The 18,159-nt window shown below is 38.1% G+C and overlaps 1 protein-coding gene across 1 annotated transcript in view; it reads right to left on the bottom strand.

Annotated features, from left to right (window-relative positions):
- LOC104495143 (ecotropic viral integration site 5 protein homolog) overlaps nt 1-15,986 on the bottom strand; it is a gene marked incomplete at its 5' end in the record, with an annotated part of 43,394 nt that extends 27,408 nt beyond the window's left edge. Inside the window, 5 exons of the mRNA XM_010138078.1 lie at nt 6,899-6,994; nt 11,104-11,250; nt 12,908-13,066; nt 13,564-13,704; nt 15,852-15,986. Of these exons, the coding sequence (XP_010136380.1) occupies nt 6,899-6,994; nt 11,104-11,250; nt 12,908-13,066; nt 13,564-13,704; nt 15,852-15,986 (678 nt within the window). The remainder of the gene's footprint in view (nt 1-6,898; nt 6,995-11,103; nt 11,251-12,907; nt 13,067-13,563; nt 13,705-15,851) is intronic.
- Between the last annotated feature and the right edge of the window lie 2,173 nt (nt 15,987-18,159).

Genomic DNA, 18,159 nt, shown 5'->3' with positions numbered 1-18,159 from the left:
CTTCTTAAATTGTGGAGCTCAGAACTGCACACTGTACCCAAGGTGAGGCCACACCGTAACTTACTAGACAGTCCTACTGACATAAGAAAAATTAAATTCCTTTCACATACTTGAGTTAATTTAATTTAATGCTTCCTACTGTAGCATTTACTTCAGTAGGAACCATGCATTTCATCTTGCATCGGTTTATGCTGTGCTTGAATAGTTCTGTATTACTGTGCTTGAGCAGTTTTGCACTTGTGAAGAAAACACTCAGATCAACTGCACTGCTTCAGAAGTGAACGTTAAGATTCTACTGACAATTTAGAAGTCTTTAAGGTATGAACATTACACCTTTTAAAAGGAAACAGCATACACAATTAGCAATCTCCATGTTTGTTGTTGTTGTTGTTGTTTTTAAATCTAGGGTTATACACATGGGATGTGGGTTGTTGAGTTTTTGTTGCTGTTTGGGGTTTTTTTTGAGGAGGAGCACTATTACAGTGGTAATCTGTGGTATTCAGGGAGGTCGACAGAAAAGAACAGCTGGTCTCTAGGCAAATAATAGCCATTTTAAACTTAAAATGGCTATACACAGTGAAAAAGCCAGATAACATATCAATAAGCAAAGTGTGAGTATTATCAGCACAGCAAAATAATGAAAGCTAGCCAATTCTGGAATCTAGGAATTTTGTTTAAAAAACCCCACAGTCACGTGTGAATGAATCTCTACATCCATGTCCTTTGGGTACTGCTTCTGCATATTGGCACCACTGCAGTGCCTACCTCCTCTTTCCAGAAAAGTTTAGAAAAGTCATGCCAGTTGACGTTACATTGTAATTAAAGACCCATCATCTTGATTTTACTGCTTTTCAATATTTATATCTCCCCCCAGACTTACTGTCTCCACCAGCACTAACAGGGTTAGAAAACCCCATGTCAAGAGAACAGACACCCTAGTGGCTAGGTATCACCTCTGCTCAAGGAAAAGGAACTTGTAAACAGTGTAAGCGGCCAATCCACTATCCAACCTCCTGCCTCAGAGGCTGTGCTTAGAGAGGGAGTAGCATGGGTGGTGAAGCAGGAAATGAGCCCTACAGATCAAAAAATCAGCTCCTAAAACAGAACTTAGGCCCCTTCAGTTTTGGAAGCTCTCACCATTTTTATCCTGCTTTGAAGGACTAGGGTGACGGTACTTGTGTGCATACCGAGAGTTACGAGAGGTCCTGAGAAGAAAAACCTGTTCCCCCAAAATTTCCGTCTTAGAATGAGTAAAAATTCTGCCCACCAAAAAAAGTATCAGTTGAGATTCATGCTTGTATTATCATACTTAAATCCTCCTCTGTCTGACTTTCCAAAAGAAAAAGCTTTTCTGCACCTTCAAAAGCAGCAGCAGCAGCTAGTTTCAAGAAACACATCTGATGCTTCCTGAGACCTACTGAGCACGTGGAGACCTTCCGAACTCAAATCAGTGTAGGACCAACAAGCACAGCTGGCAACACAAGAGTGCAGGCAGAGACTGCTTCAAAGAGTGTTGATCTTAAATACCTGAAACTGCTCCAGTACAGTACCCTCCCAAAAATCAGGCATAGTAGTCATGATAAAACAAAGTTTAAATAACAAATAAAAAAATCACTGGAAATCACCTGGAACACACTGGAGGCATTAAACCTGCTTTTGCTGTTCAGCTAAGGTCTAAGTATAAGATACAGAGAGTCGATGTAATCATATTTCAGTTGCAGGTGTTTTACCCCAAGAAGAGCACAAGGACAAAGTTTTCTAAAACCCTCTTGATGATCACCTCAGAGTGAAAATAAATACACATCAACATGAAAATAAGCCAGTTAAAATAATAAGAAAGCATCTAGAGTTGTTTTCACTTTAATAACTGCAAACGTAAAAATGAAGAAAGACAAAAACAATGTTTTTTCAGGCAGTCAAAATCTGAGACACACCAAATGGTTGCTGTTCCTCAGATCACAGTGTATCATCTTACTAAAAATGTCTAGAGGGTAGAATATTTCCCTAACACACTTAGTTTGATTTTCTGACTTAGAAATATTTACTTGATAACAATCTGCCTTAGCCTCTTTTTAGGGGAGCCCTTTAAATTCTTACTCTGTGGCAACAGACACTGCATTAAAAATGTAAATGACGTTTATTCAGAAGGGTAAATATGGTAACTAGTGCCCTTTCAGTGACTTTACAATGACTCATTCTAGAGTTTCAAAAAACACATCACTAACATCACACACCACTATTGATAAGAGTAAAAAAGGTTTCCTGTAATTTGAAAAGATGGAAACAATTTCTGTACTCAACAGTCAGTACCTGGAAAAGTTATTAAACAGAGGTCATTCAAAGGCTTCATTCTAACGAAATAGTGCTAAAAGTTTAAACTGTGGGGGAGAGAACTAGCACAATCATGGATTTCCTTTACAGTTGCTCTCAAAGCAGCTTTGACATGGTTAGAGATAGGGTAAATTCTCTGAATCTGCCAGGAAACACATCAGGAGGAAGTGATGTTAGCCCCTATCCAGATCAACCTAACACAGAGAAGAATGAATTCTTACAGATATTTTTTTCTTTAAGATTACTCACACCTAAAACCAGTTTTCTATATTATGAGTGTGCTCTGTACCTCCCCAACCCAAACCAACCACGGATAATTTTAAGCAGATGCTACAGATTACCAGCCTGAATACAAACGGAGGGAGAAGGATTAAGCTTCAGAGCAGGGGCTGCAGCTGCCCCAGCTCTGCTTCCTCAGTCTGCCTTCACTGGCCTAGCGCTCCTTACCCCAGCCAGCTGATTGACTCTAGCTCATAACTAATTCAACCTTGCCTGGATTGCTCTTAAGCCTCTTTTGCTCTCAAGCCTCTTTTGCTCTCATGTAGTCTGCTCTTCCTTCAACTTTTTTAAAGAAAAACAAACATAAAAACCAAGATGCCAAGGGACCAATAGGGCTGCCCATACACGATCAGAAGGAACACCTATTAGGCCAGAACTGAAGCTAAGCTTGGTAGACTTTTCTTGGCAGCTTTAGGAAATCACACACAAGCTAAAGAGCAATAGGGTTTTAAAAGCTGAGAGTATGAAGTTAAAAGCATTTGCTTGTTGCTGTTTGAAGCTATCAGACCAGTTCAGCTGAAAACAAGGAAGACTAATTCCCTGAGGAAACAAACGTGAGGTTTTGCTGATTGCCTATAGACATAGAAGGAGACAATATCCATTCCCTAGCCCTGGCTCTCTACAGCCTAGAAGGGGATGGGAGAAAAGGGATCAGAGTGTGCACGTAGCTCGGCCAAAACAAGTCACTGAGTCATAGGATGTGAATCTCCAGCCTTTGTGAGAAAGTTGCCAAAGAGAACAGCTTCTCCCCTGTGTGGAGGTACAAAAAGTAGCAGCCCAGCTATCCAAAAATCCATCCTTCAAATTTGCTTAAATATTCTGCCTAAAGCCCAGAAGCCTGCTAAATACTTCTAAGTCATACTTGGGTTTTATAAGCTTGAACGGGCAAGTAAGAGAAAAATACGGAGTGGAAAGGAGAAAACAAAGGCTGACAAAAAAACCCTTTATACATAACTTCAGGGTTTTTCTTTGTCACTTCTGGGGCTTAGGTATATATAACGTAAGTTCAACATCAGTTACACTTCAATTTTGTGTTATTTTTGCTAAAGAAAACTAATGAATTTCTTTTATTTAAGAATATCCATCGTGTATTGGGCTATTCCTTGCACAAAAATTTAAAAGCTTAGCATTGGAACTGAATGCCCGACCAAGATGACATTCAGAATATATAAAAAAAAAATAAACTTCCTAACATCATAATCCACTGACAACTTGCTGCAGAATTACATCTACTATTAAATGATAGATTTCTACCTGCTTCTTCCTCTCTATCATTATTACTAACCAAAACAAAGAGTGACCCAGAAACTGTGATTTAAATATAGCATTTGTATGTAACTTCAGATCAGTCCTAATGTGGGAGTAGTGATACTCTGCATTACAAATTTAACACCAGTGTCTTGCACCTACGTGAACATTTAAAAGAAAACTGCACAACTTAGGTTAAGCTTTGCTACGGACCATGTGGATGTGGTACTGAATCCCTAGAGCTTCTTAGAAAAGCACCATTCCCCCTCAAGAACAAGGAAGGTATGTGGTAAGTCAACTTCCCCCCTTCGTCTTTATCAGCTCTGAAACAACATGACAAGCAGACCTATTTGTGATGCTCCGTGTTAAACGCACAATTACTTCGAGGCTGACACCTGTGCTCCAGGACGGACTAAATGTATTTAGGTATTCAGTATAGCATTTCAAATCATCAAGGGCAGTGCAGATTAAAAGGCCCTCTGCTCCCCACATCAGGTCACAGCAATTCTAGCACCAGCTGAGTGAAAGAGAATGGGAGACAGCTTCTCCAACACGGAAGAAGTTATCTAGATTTTCAGTTTCCTTAAAAAGCAGCTTTTGTTTAAGCTGTATTATCAGTTCCCTGTTTTATAGTTTACAAGCTTGGGGGCTAAGGCTTTCCAACCATATAATTACTTTTTTTTGGTGCAGGTGTTTGAGGCCTTTAAGCATGAGTACCCAAAAAGGAAGTTTTGATTGTAAGCTTCATGTTTGCTGGCAAAACACACTGGTAAAAAAGAAAGAAATCTATTTGCTTACAAAATCTTGAAATCTTGCAAAACAAATTTGTCACCGCCCAATAGAAGCATTTCAAGCGACATCTAGAGTGACATCAAAAATAAGTAAATTGATATTAGAGGAACTTATTTCTACTAAACCACTTTTATTTTAAACATTTTTATGCAGTTAACACTCAAAACCTGTATTTCGCAACTGAAGAAGTTGTATTTCAGGTGACTGTAAGTTTGAGATCAATAGTTCACTAAAAGCCTAACCAGGCAAACTCATTAAATTAGAAAACACAAACTACGGCCGCATGACAACTTCATACTCCACAGTGTACATGAAGAAAGCACAGCCATTCTCAGTTGTGCAGAAAATCAAGAATCTTAATGATTTCTTGTTCTGTAGTCTCTAACAAGTGATCATCTAAGAACATAAAATGATTGAAACTTGAAATGCATTTCAGTAGGAAACAAAAAAAACCCAAGGCCAACTAGAATATGAGAAAAATGGAAAACGACAACTAGAGATTGCATCACGCACAGCAGCAATTATGAAAAAGCAGAGATGAAACGGATAAACAACTGAACATGAGACAGTGCAATATCATGACAAAACACAGACAGCGTAATCTTTGGATGTACTAGCCAGAGGCATGGAAGAGATTACGTTCCTGGGCTTCTTTACCTGTCTCATTACAAGATATTACAGTTTGCATGCAATTCCAGCACCCACAGTTTAAGCAGAAATATGGAAATGGAATAGAAGACACCAATAATAAGACTGAGCACTGACGATCTGATCAGTCAAACAACAGAAAACAAGATGGATGTATTTGCAGTAAAAACGAACACAATTGTAATTGGATGATGGCTTTCAGAAAAAACAGCTGATCACTGCAGGATTCACTGTTTCTTCATTTTATAAGATCAAGACTAGAGTACTTTTTGGGAGACCCGTATCAGTCAAACAATGGAAGCAGGATGGCATTTAGTCTGTGCTGATGTAAAAATAATGCAAAATGAGTACTAGCTCCTCACGTACAAAATCCCATTCCTTGAAGTAACCTTTACTTTTTCTTTAGTAAAATGATAATGCAAGTATAAGATTGACCTAAACTCAGCTACTCTCTTGCTACCTTACTAGATGATTTATATGCAATGCTTACTGTACCTATCTAAATATTTCTAATGTACTCATCACTGCATTATCTAAGCATTATGTGACTAAAAGAAATTATTGCTTTATCTTTTAATGCATTTAGTGCCTGTTGCACTAGAGGAAAAGTATTCAAAATGAAAATTCTTTAAGCAAGCTCCATTAAATTTGTTTATATAGTCCATACATTAAGAGATTAAAAAGATGCAAGTAGTTGGGGAATTACAAGGAAAAGAAGGCTTTGACACAATACTGTAAAATCATCACCTTGAAGGAAAGATTTCAGAGGGAAGACAGACACTAGCAATTCCAGTTTAAAAAAAAAAAGCGGGGGGGGAAGGGAGGGGGTGGAAAATGAGAGAGTAAGTACATTGTAACTTAGGAATAATTACCAAGAAAATCTTTGCAGAGAGATGCAGCAGAACTCAGACAGGACAACAGTATGAGTATAGGAAGAACAGACTGCAGTAAGACATCATGACCTCTCAAAGCCAAGAAAATATAAAGAATAGTCATTTCTAGTTCTCTCATCAAGGGAGCAGTGAGTTCATGGGACAGTGAAAGCTCCAAAATGAGCTGAAAGCACAAGGAACAACACAGCAGCCAAAGGATGTATCTGCACATCCTACAGTGACATGGTCACAGTAAATAACATCTCTGGTTTCAAAATTTTCATAAAGGGAAGAAGATTTTTTACCAGAAATCCTCCAATACCGATCATAGTTAGAAGAAAAAGCACAGGAAATAATGGCTGCTGGAATCAAAGCATGTGCATTTGTTTTGGACAGAGGATGTTTTCAGTCCCATCTATCAGTCGGTAATAATTACAAATTACAATAAAAAAAATACAGAAGTCAGAGTCTAAAAGAGTGTTGCCTGTAGAATGGTGCTTGTGCAGAAGCAGTTATTAACAGCTCACAAGTGTGCCCATAAGATAGATTTAAGGCCTCTGGTCATAAAAGAGGCACATTCAGCAATACAGCATTAGCCCACTTGGCAAAGCAGTGCCTTTTATTCACAGTAGGTTAATAAGGAAAGAAAGTAGAGGAAGAAAAAAAAAAAATCAAAGTACAGAAAGTAATCAGTTTCAAGTTACACATTTAATACCATCACTTGTTACCTGGATTTCTAATTCAGCGATATGCTGCTGGAGCTCGGCCACAGCTGCGATTCGGTCTGCCTCCCGGAGCCGTACTGCCATCACTTCTTCTTTACTCTGAAAGAAGTATTAGATTGAAGCTAAAACACATCGTCAGTTTCAGTTGATTAAAGACTGTGCGCTGCTTTTACCCAAAATCATGTCAGCAAAGAAAACCCGACACACTGCTGTGTGAAACATACCTATTGATAAGGCATATTCTAAAGAATCCAAATTTAACACACAGAATTGTGTAATTATCTAATATTAACTCTAAATTATAAGAATCTAAAACCCCCCCAAACTGTGGTTTTGAAAACATGCTATTATCAGTTTCCAGGTCCAGAAAACAGCTGTCGTGTGCCCCAGAAATGTTGTATTGTAAATTAAGAAAAAGTATCATGATAAAAAAAGCTCATGCTTCAACTTTTGACTTTACATACAAAGAAACAAAGCTACACAAGAGTTAGTTACTTCATCATTCTCTTCGTCTAAAAATGAAAAATGTTAAAAAACCCAAACAGAAGCACAGATATTCTCACCCTCACTTAAGCCCACCTATCTTAGTCACAGTATAAAACAAAGACCTGCAAGACAGTTTAGAATAAAATTCTGATGCCCATAACCTACGATCAAACTGCTGGTGTAAATACAACCTGTAAGTTTGCCTATAAATGACAGACGATTTGAGTTTGGGCAAGAGAAAAGGAAATTTCCTTCATTCTGTTTTAGGAAGGCTCAAGACTTCAGAGCACATAACAATATTCCACTGTAGGCAACTTGGTACAACCACAGACAGAAAACTGCTAAGATACTGAGTGAGGAGTACGTTCAGCTGGAGTGCAACTAATGCTGGGGAAGAGACCTACTAGGCTCAAGTACACCTACTTTTACAGCAGACTGGCGTATCCACAAACTGTAGTTACTGTAAAATCAGTTCCAGTATTCCTTTTATTTTAATGTGTGCTTCGAAACGACAGTATTTAACCACCCTCCGTTAAACGCTTTGGTTGACACCGAATAGAACATGCCAAAGGTTATCTATAGTAGCTACTTGAAAACACGCTGTTTGTTTTTAGAAGAAGATTCCTTTAATCAAAGTACATCACCTACACGATCCAATTAACAGCATTTGTAATCAGTGGAGTCCATTTCAGGGGACTCCATCAGGCACTAGACAAAGTTTAGCCATTATTGCTACATTCTGCTGCATGATTGCTCGCATGAAGCCAAACCCGCAAGTCCACAGGATTGCATGCGTTTAACTGAAAGCTAAAAGACAGACTGGCTTCGTTTGACTTCTGGTATCTGAGATGAATCAATAGCGTTGCTCTAGATGGCACTGATGCTTTATCTCTGAAACAGAGCATGTTCTCAATAATTACCACAAAGCTGATATGGTAGGAAAGACAAGACTGGGGCGGCAGCACAAATGTAGTGTTGTAAATTCTTACACAAAACTGATTAGAAAGATCAGTGCTGTGTTTCAAGAAACAATTTGAAATTCAGTTCTTGCTTTAGAAGCAGTAGTCAGATAAAAAAGGAAAAACCTGACAGTACACACCAGTGACAGAAAACAGTTGCTGTATAGGTGATATGAGACACAATTTGGTACAAAAATTTTCATTTCTGCTTATGTATTTTTCTTTAAAGGGTAGCTTAAAATATAAGCTCCAGAAATAATGTACCAGTTCTTCCTGCACAGAAAGATAAATTTTTCTGATACACCTCTTCGAGTAGAAACATTGCTGCCTAGCCAAGATGTAACGACAGAAAATAAAATTAGAGCGTGACTTCAGATTACTTGAAACAATAGGAAGAAAAACACCTCCAAGCATCAGTTTCTAACAGAATCAAGAATAAACTTGCTAGATTTAAGGAGATGCAAGGTAGAACTTTTAAAAATACGCAGTGCTACAAAAACAGTATTTGTGACATTCCCTGAACGATTACTGAAACTTTCTTCACCAGTTTTGAACACAGTGCTGTTATTTCAGTAACCCGTTCCATAACTTTATTTCAGGTATTGACACAGCAGTACTGTCTTTTCAATCCAACCTACCCGTTATTATCTGCGTTTCAAGCCAATTCTAAGTTGGTCACAAGGCTATTCAGTGAAGGTACAGGTACCAAACCCACTTCTAGACTGTAGGTGTGACAAGGCTACATGACTGCTGGAGGCCAGCCTGCCACACTCGGAACACATGCCTTACATAGCAGCCACGGACATGCTGCTTCCTTGTACGCCTAGTTAAGTGTAAATAGCCAGTAACATTGCAAGGCTTTTTCAGCCTGACAAGCACAACAATGCTTCTCTTTCTACTTTAAACTTCAGCTTTCTTTTTTTTCTTTCAATTCACTCTTACATTAAAATCTCATCTTCATCACACAGTGAAATAAATCACAAGTAGGAATTTCCTTCATTTATTATTGTGGCACAGAGATGGTGGGGACAGGAACCTAAGACAGTCTCTCCTATAACAAGCAGAAGTGAGAGAATTTAGCGTTAATCTTAAACTCAGCTAAATATCCTGCTTCCATTAGTGTAAATGTGGAGAACAAGGGACAGGAAACAGAATGGCAATCCTTAAAAATCAATTGTCAAAATACAATGGTTTTTTTATATCCCCTCTTCTTTCACTTAACTGTGTATAATCATAGAGTTTGAGATTCTTTTTTCCTAAGTCTGAAACAGCAATAGGAAGGCTCAGTACCAAGTTATGTCCCATTTAAGGAGCAGGAGAACACTTAAGCTTGCATATATTTTTTAATTTTTTAATGTCATGGCATTCTCATTAAATCTGGTAAAACATTGCTGAATTGTTTGTATAAATTATTAGAGAATAAAGTCATGATCACAGTTCATGACAGAGGTAGAGGTAAAAGGGAACAGGAGGAGAAACTACATTGAAGAAAGCTAGTTTCAAACAAGTCAAATTCCAACATCATTCAACACCGTTAGCAAAAAAACCTTGTGTATTTAAACAGGACAGGATTCTGTATGCTATTATACCAAGCCAAGAAGTCACAGTCTAGCTCACAGTTAAACAGTAGAACTCAAGGTCAAGTATATACATCAAATTGGTAACCTTTAATTTTATATCATAAATGTCTACTTGGAAAACATGTTCTGCAGGAATGAGAATAGAGATGAGTAATGCACATAAAAAAGGTTCAATTACATTAAAGGCAAAACTAAGATGCGATTACGAACAAATTACGTAATGGCATCAGCTCTCAAGTTGCCAATTCACCACCACAGTTTACTAAATAGTATTCTGATTATTCATCTCATGTTACAGTATTATTTTTAATAGTTATCTATTTACCTATATTTAATTATTTAAATAGGATCAGTATTCTATTTAGAAATTACTGACTGTTCAGTACTAAGTCATTATAAAAGACTACGCACACATGTTTAAGAAAAAAGATTTAAGTAAAAAGTTGTTCTTGCATCTAGCAAGTATTAACTGCAGTGATTTGTCAACTAATATGCCCTTTCTGAAGTATCAGTAACAATTTCAGAAAAATTTTCATCCAAGTTAAGATAAAGTTTGTAAGACTTATCCTTTGTTTCTTGTCCATATGTATGCACCAGTTCAAGTTATTAGGAAATGGTTATGTTAGTTACAACATCAACTAATTCAAACTGAGATTCTAATGTTATATCTGGGTCTCCTTTGTGCATTGACAGTAATAAAAATGACAGTGGTTTTGGTCTGTCCCCTTAAACTCTGGATATTCCTGGGCAATGACTACCGTAACACCCCCTTCTGTAGGGCTCTCCATTCTAATACCACTTCTACTCCCTTTTTTTAAACACCAGCCAGTTCTGCAGTAGTAGTTTTGAAGTAATGAACCTCTTTTGTCGCTAAGGACAGAGTACACAGTGACCAGAATCAGTTGTGTAAGTGTCTTTTTATACATTACACAGACACTTTTCTAAGAACCACCACACTTTAAGGTACAACTATCGTTGCAGGACCACAAAGAAGCAGCTCTGTCAAAACCCCAGGTGACTTTTGTGAGACGGTAAATTCAAAGTGATATTATCAAATCAGCAAAAGAATTTTTGATTTTGTGATTTCTACTCCTCAGTTAAGACACAATTCTATCCAGCAGAAGCAGACAAGACTAGAAGGTTCATGTACATTAGCACACAGTCTATTGACAATGCTGTTTACCTTGCATTCAATCTCTGCTTGTCTTCGTTTTGCTTCATTCAACTGAGCAAGAAGCCCTTTGTTCTGCGCAGAAAGATACTGTACCTTCCCCTGTAGGGTGGTAACCTCTTGCTCTGCCCTTCGTAAATGGTTACTATTGATCTGATTCTAAAATTTACGACAAAAACACGAAAGAAAAAGCATGTTAAGGAAATAATTTTATATTAATTTAATTCCCTGAAGTTTGACAAGACAGACTTTTAGATCATTTACTCTAAAAAACTTTTGATGATAAAGCATTCAGAATTTTCTACGCATAATCAGAAAAGTTTGCATGACATTTAGTTTATGACCAGGATATTCAAATTGTTCTTAAACAACAGATGACTCCTTGTAAAAACATTATTACAAAGCTCCTGTACACCTGTTCTTCCCAATCTCTTGCTTAGATAAGGCAAAGATTTTGTGAACTTTCATCCCAACTACAGCAACAAGCTGATGCAACCAAGAAACATCGGGTATGTCAGAAACATTATGCACACATTTCTCTGTCCACTGAACTCCTGGAAGTAACGCGGCACCTTAGTACACCAGTGCATTAGTACAAGTCACGCTGTTTTGATATGAAGTCATAATAGACCAGTAGGTACACAAGAACCAATGCACTTCTATCGTCAGACGATAGCTAAGTAGCGTTAGCACACACAAAGACTCCACATCTAACACCGAATTGCGAAGTACCCACAGGCCTTGTGACTTTCACACGGTAATCCAGACAGCGGGATACCTATGCCCCCTACTGACTAAAGTACGTACACAGATGGGGAAAAGCAACAAAGCAAAGGCACGAGTTAACTGGAGTGAAACAGGATCAGCACTTCAATGAAAATTTTAGAAGTTAAGGCAAGAGGAAACTTTAAGTCAAAAGTAGTGCCTCTGTCAGAAATAATGCATGATGTGCCTTGCAGTTAGCTCATCTCTCTTCAGTAGCACATCCTCAAATGCTCTCCTGGTTTCTGGGACTTCTGAAGCTTGTCAAGCAAAGTTCTTGTTTGGTTGGTTAGCCTTTCGGATGCACAGGTCTCCTTCAAGTAACAGGTTCACTTAGCAGGTATTTCATGGAAATATTTCTCAACAGCCTGTTACAAATCCTTCTCAATCAACAGCACATTGTGCTTATTGGTTCATTTGGAAGTTCACTAATACAGTATGAACTCACCAAATTTAGCGCACTTTAATTTCAGATTTGCTTGCTTAACAACAACTTATATCCTAGCTACGCAAAAAAGATCTTGGCAGACAGGTTATTATTGTGTCTTCTGCCCAAATCTCAGCAACGGTGAATCGGGCTTTTCTTTTTTGAAACATGAAAGGTAAAGCTCTGCTAAGAAATATTAGAGTCCACAGCTTACTAACCCCTTTCATGACCTCATTAGATAATCTAGTACAGGCTATACCACCAAAAGAAAGAAAACACTGCTGTATAAAGAGCTAGAATTACTATTATCAGAATCATCAGTCAGGTTTGTGAAATTTAAAAACACCTTAAAAGTACTTTTGTTGTCACACCAGTTACAATTTAATGAATTAAGGTTCACACACATTCAGAGAGTCTACCAATTGTCTTGAAAAAGACTAAAGAAGAGGCACTGAAGTGAGTTGGCCTGTATGCACTCGGATTCTCCCTCCTAGGCTAACAGCACTAAACTAAGTGCATTTTGTGACTAAAGTCATGCCCGTAGCTGGTAAAGGTTATAATTCGGTATACCGTTTGACACCAATTTGCCAGCATTCAGCTCAATTCACACATGCTAGTGTCCAATACCTGTGTTTCTATCTCCATCATTCTTTGTTTGGTCTCCTTCAGTTCAGCCTGAGTTTCTGCTTCTCTTAATCGGACGGTCATCAGTTCATCCTGTAGCTCATTCATGGTGTTTTTTCTGGGAGGATCTTTCCATCTTCCACTGGTACGAGCTAGATGACGCTAAAGAAACCCAAAACAAATAGCATGCCATTGCTGATAATGCCTGATCTTTTCTGGTGTTCCCTTATTTCAAGTTGCTATAGTGCACCTATTTGTCCCAAAAACTAGAACTAGTCTTAAGAACAGACAATTAAAAAGCTGAAGGTAGTCGTTCCCAACTACAGCGAGTCAGTGAATTGCAAGTATATCCTTATTTCTAGCTCTTATTAACATTGAGTGAAGTAGGAGTACTGACCAGGTACTGCCTTTCTACCAGAATGGTTAGCTGGTACCACAGGTTTTCTGCTATCTATAACAACTAGGGACCATTTTCTAAGATACTTTGGAAGCAAAGTTTCTTGTGGCAGCTGCATTGAAGATTTTTCTCACCTCAGGAGCTTGATCCACAATCACTAGCAGAGATCACTAGCTGATCTCTGCATCTCGATCTTGCAGGCTTTTGCTTTATCATCACTCATTGAAAATAAAAATTGTTACAAGTGTACTGCTATCCATACCTGCCAGTGGTCTTCCAAATCTTTGACTTGCTGCCTTAGTTCTTTGAGACCCATCAGAGCTTCTGCTTCCCTTAATTTTACTGCAATCAGTTCTTCTTGTAGTCTAGCAACATTTTCCTCATCAGGAAGAGAGCTGTTCCTCTGCAACAAGGACCATCCTCTTAAATACGTATTTGAGTAAAATTGTACTTAGTGAGATCCATTCCAAGAATACAGACATGGAATGATCATTCATATTACTAACCGAACTTCATTTGACATCTCTTCCAAAACAAAATACCTTAAAAATCCAAGTTCCTGGATACAGCAAGTGCATATAAGTATCTTGCAGCTGCCAGCTACAGAAAAGAATTGTCAAGGTAGTTTTAGGTATTCTTGGCTTCCAGATTTCCCCAGACGGTATCTCTAATAAAGCATTATTTACACTCTTTTGCACATATCAAAAATACGAAAGAGAGAAACATGAAAGATTGAGCTAGTTGATAAAAAAGCAAATGAAAAACTTAACACCTTTAGAGCTGTAGGTTTTATTTAGACTTCCAGGAAAAATAATAAATGGAAAATTATTTTTTTGTATGTAGGTCACCTACCTTTAAAAAAGAAGAAAAGATACATTGATAAAGGAACCATTCATTAATAATTATAGTAAGAAAATATTTATAATAAGAAAAGGTCTTACAGATGAAAGTGCATGAATGTTTATAAAAAACACACACGAGGAACAAGTAGAGAGATTAGAGAAAGCTAAACATAGAACAGGAAAATGTACAGCAGGAGTGACCTGGGGACAGTGATGAAAACAGTGATGAAACCATAATAATGGAAGTCTAGAAAAAACACAGAGGGGAAGAAAAAGGACAAATTTGTCTACAATATCCTCCCTACATCAAATCATCGGTCTCCAAATACTCAAAGTTGAACCACGCTTCATCACTTTCTACTGTATTTCTCAGTCATAGTTTTTGGCAAAATTAGATGTATAATACTGTGTCAGTTGCCAGGTCAAGAGCTGAGAGTAAAGTCCATTATCAGCACTGACAGAACACAGAGCAACTGCCATTTATTAGCATCCCCATGTTTCAAATCATGGGATGTGACTATTGGCAAATACAGGAAGTAACAGGGTATGTTGCTGAGTGTTTCCATCGGTGTCAGCAGAGCCGTGCAAGTCTTGGGCTGGGTTATTGAGCAGAATTTTTCCCAGATTACATGACACTGCAGCAGTGGAGAGGTGCCTCTGTAGGAACTCGAGGGAGTTCACTTCAGTCGCTTTCTCACGTGCCTAAGTTCATTACGGCAGACTGAAAACTACTGTCCATCTGAGTTTGGTACTCTGGAATTTCCACCCCTGCTCCAGTATTTTTTCACATTTAAGTTTTCAGTGTATGCTATCTTCAGGGTGATGAAGGTTCTGTAAAGAACTGGTGTCTTTTTGACCTTCGAAAATTACTTTAGATGCTGAATTCTTACCAGTGTTCAGTACAGTCAAAACTACCACACCACTAGCCTGTCAGACTCCCACCAAGCCCCTCAACTAAAAAAGCAAAATCTTGACTCGAATCTAATTAGGTGGTGAGTTCCGGCCACATTCCTGAGTATAGAGCTCTTTGAAATTTCTATGAGGAAACAAAGTCCAAAGCCAAGACAACAGAATCTGGAAAGCATGCTTTACGTTAGGTCAATTAGTGGGGGGTTTCTTTCCTTTTTTTTTTTTCCTATTGTAATTTGCAGTTAAGTTTTTCTTCAAAGAAATGTAAACATTTGAGAGTTGGTTTGAGTACAGCTCAATCTCTCGCATCATCAGTAAGTTACAAGCTAGGATAGAAACCTAGAAAGCCGTAGAGATTTTGATACTAAACAGTGGATGAATTCTTTCCCTGCTCATAATGGGACAAAGTGGGAGACACTGAAGAACTCTGATGATCCAGGAATAGTAATACTTCCCTCTCCCAAACTATATAGTTTCACATCACCTCAGCGCTCACCCCCAAGCCCACTGCTCTTGTTGCAGGATATAATTTTGAACAATTGATGTTTACTGTGAAGACTCCACCAGAATCCAAGTTTTCCACTGCAGTGAGCTTTATGAACAGGAGAAAAGTGATCTGTTCTTCACAAACATTTCCCAGTGAAGAGCTTACAGTTTTTGCTATATTAACTCAGGTTTGAAAAGCATCTTTCAATCATGAAAACATAGAATATTCTAAAACACAGTTATGCAAAGAGTTACAGGGATCTGTATTCTATTTCTAGTGCTATTTTATAGACAGCGACCTGGTTTGATTTACCTTTTCCATCTCTAGAACTTTATCTTGCATCTCCTTCAGGGCACAATGGGATTCTGCTTCACTCAGCCTGGCTTGAACCAGCTCTTTTTCCAGCTGTAGCACAAAGTCTTCACTGTATCGTGAACTGCATTTATGCTACAAAGTTTGCAGAAATATGTTTAGTAGGAAGCACAGATCGTTTGAAAGGGGTTTATATGCCAGATTTGGAGTGAAAAGTACATTCAAATGCTTAACATTCGGAATACTAGCTTACGATCAACAGAAGAGCTTACCTTATGCTAGTCTACTAACAGGTCCTTTCAGCCTGCCAGCAGTAAGAACCCTAACGCTGTGCCTATAAAACAGCTGCATCTTCACAGCTGAAAGTGCAAAACCAAACAGAGACCCCTATCAGTACTGAGTACAACTCTCACTTTTATCTCATTATTACCCAAACTGAAAATATCTCAAAGGATTTGCGATTATTTTGTGAAAAGATGCTTAGGAAAGACTAGCCAAATACAAGGTTAAGGTAAGTATCTCTTGATCTCTTCTCACTTAAAACTGATTCAACAGAAGCCTTTCACAATCTTGAATTTAAAATAAACCCTTGTATGGTTCAATGCATAATCACTTTGGTCTGCCCCTTTCTTCCATGCCAACGCTTGGCCCTCATTTGCTCACAATACAGATATTCCTTCTGAGACTCTTCTAGGGCAAATCCTGTGGATTTATGAAAAAAAATCCAGGCACAAGTAGCAGTACAGCTACTTCTAGATAGACAGCACAGACCTAAGCTACAAAAGAAATTCTTTCGATATAGGACTTACTTCAAGACCATACCCCAGCTTTGCACATCCAAACACGTTCCTTCAGTAATAAAACAGCAGTTCAGAATTTAAGGTCACCCCTTCCAAATTTCAGGGAGAAGGGGAAAAAAATAAAATCAAACAAACAAAACCACCACGCAGTTCTGCTGAAGTAAGTTAATTCACCACTAACTTATTTCCTGACTGTTGATTAGCTGGAATTAAAAGTAAGGTCCATCCTTTCAATTGCTAAGACACAATTTCATGAAACTGCATCTTTCAACAGACACATCCAACTGAAGTCATACTAAGCATTTGTATTCAAAAGCCCCACTTCACTTTTTCCTCCAGTCAGTAGTTACAAAATACATTTTCTTTCTTTCTTTGATCACTCTACAATGACTTGAGATTCACTGCGGATTGTCAGACTTGCCTGACAGGCCACGTCATCCTAAATCAGCATTTAAATTTCTGGTTTAAGATAAAAATGGGTATCAAAACCCCCAAACTGTAGTTGCCTAGTTAACATTGATGCATACCTACCCTGAAAATTAAGTTTAAAGGGAAATCATTTATACCTCTTTGGGACCATTAACTACACTGAAGAATAAATACTGTACTTGGATTCACAGCTGAAGTTCTATTTAACAACGGAACTTTAAAATCCGTAGAGTATTTATTACACTAAAGATACAACTATTTCTTACTTAATTTAATGTTTGTATCAAATGACTTAGTTTTCTGCATCTAAAAACAGCTGACAACAGAGAAGTCTTCAGTCCCATATCCTTCTGTTTGGGTATGACATTTTCTGATCTTTAACGCACGAACCGAAGGCAAACAGGACAAAACAAGTATTTACAACATGTAACTACATGGCCAAGGAAATGTTATTCATTTATCTTTACACTTCTACATGCCAACTAAGCCTTTCATCACGACTTACGGTACAATCCAAATTAAAATTCTACACTAACCAGTTTTGGGGTTACAATTTAATATGTTTCTTTTATCTATGTCCGCAGGGAGCTATAACAGACAGGATATATATAAAGCACTAAAAGGCAAACAGCTCATGCAGACAGTCATTGGTGTCACTCAGACTATCATTTCGGCACTTCTCCTACTTAACTGTGCAGCTGAAGCACACACGGAATGCTTATGTACAAAGATCATAGTATATTTAATATTAATTTTCCCTTATAAAATACTAATTTAAGTCATACTATTTTCAACCCACATAACGTCTCTACATCAGCAAGCAGTGGAGGTAGCCTTGATTTGAGTACGTCAAATTCAACTTCCCACCTGCCGCTGAGTCCAGTCTGGGCATTCCCCAGTGCCTGCCCCAAAGCAACGTGTATTTGAGTACGTCAAATTCAACTTCCCACCTGCCGCTGAGTCCAGTCTGGGCATTCCCCAGTGCCTGCCCCAAAGCATAAGTGGTGATGGTGACACGATTGTCATCAGAGCAGCTAGGTTTGGTATTGGTGTTGTATATATTTATATATATTTATTAT

The sequence above is a fragment of the Buceros rhinoceros genome, unplaced genomic scaffold, assembly GCF_000710305.1.
Source record: "Buceros rhinoceros silvestris isolate BGI_N320 unplaced genomic scaffold, ASM71030v1 scaffold17346, whole genome shotgun sequence".
Taxonomy (NCBI): domain Eukaryota; kingdom Metazoa; phylum Chordata; class Aves; order Bucerotiformes; family Bucerotidae; genus Buceros; species Buceros rhinoceros.
Note: the sequence above shows the minus strand (reverse complement) of the source record. Positions and strands in the feature narration are given on the sequence as shown.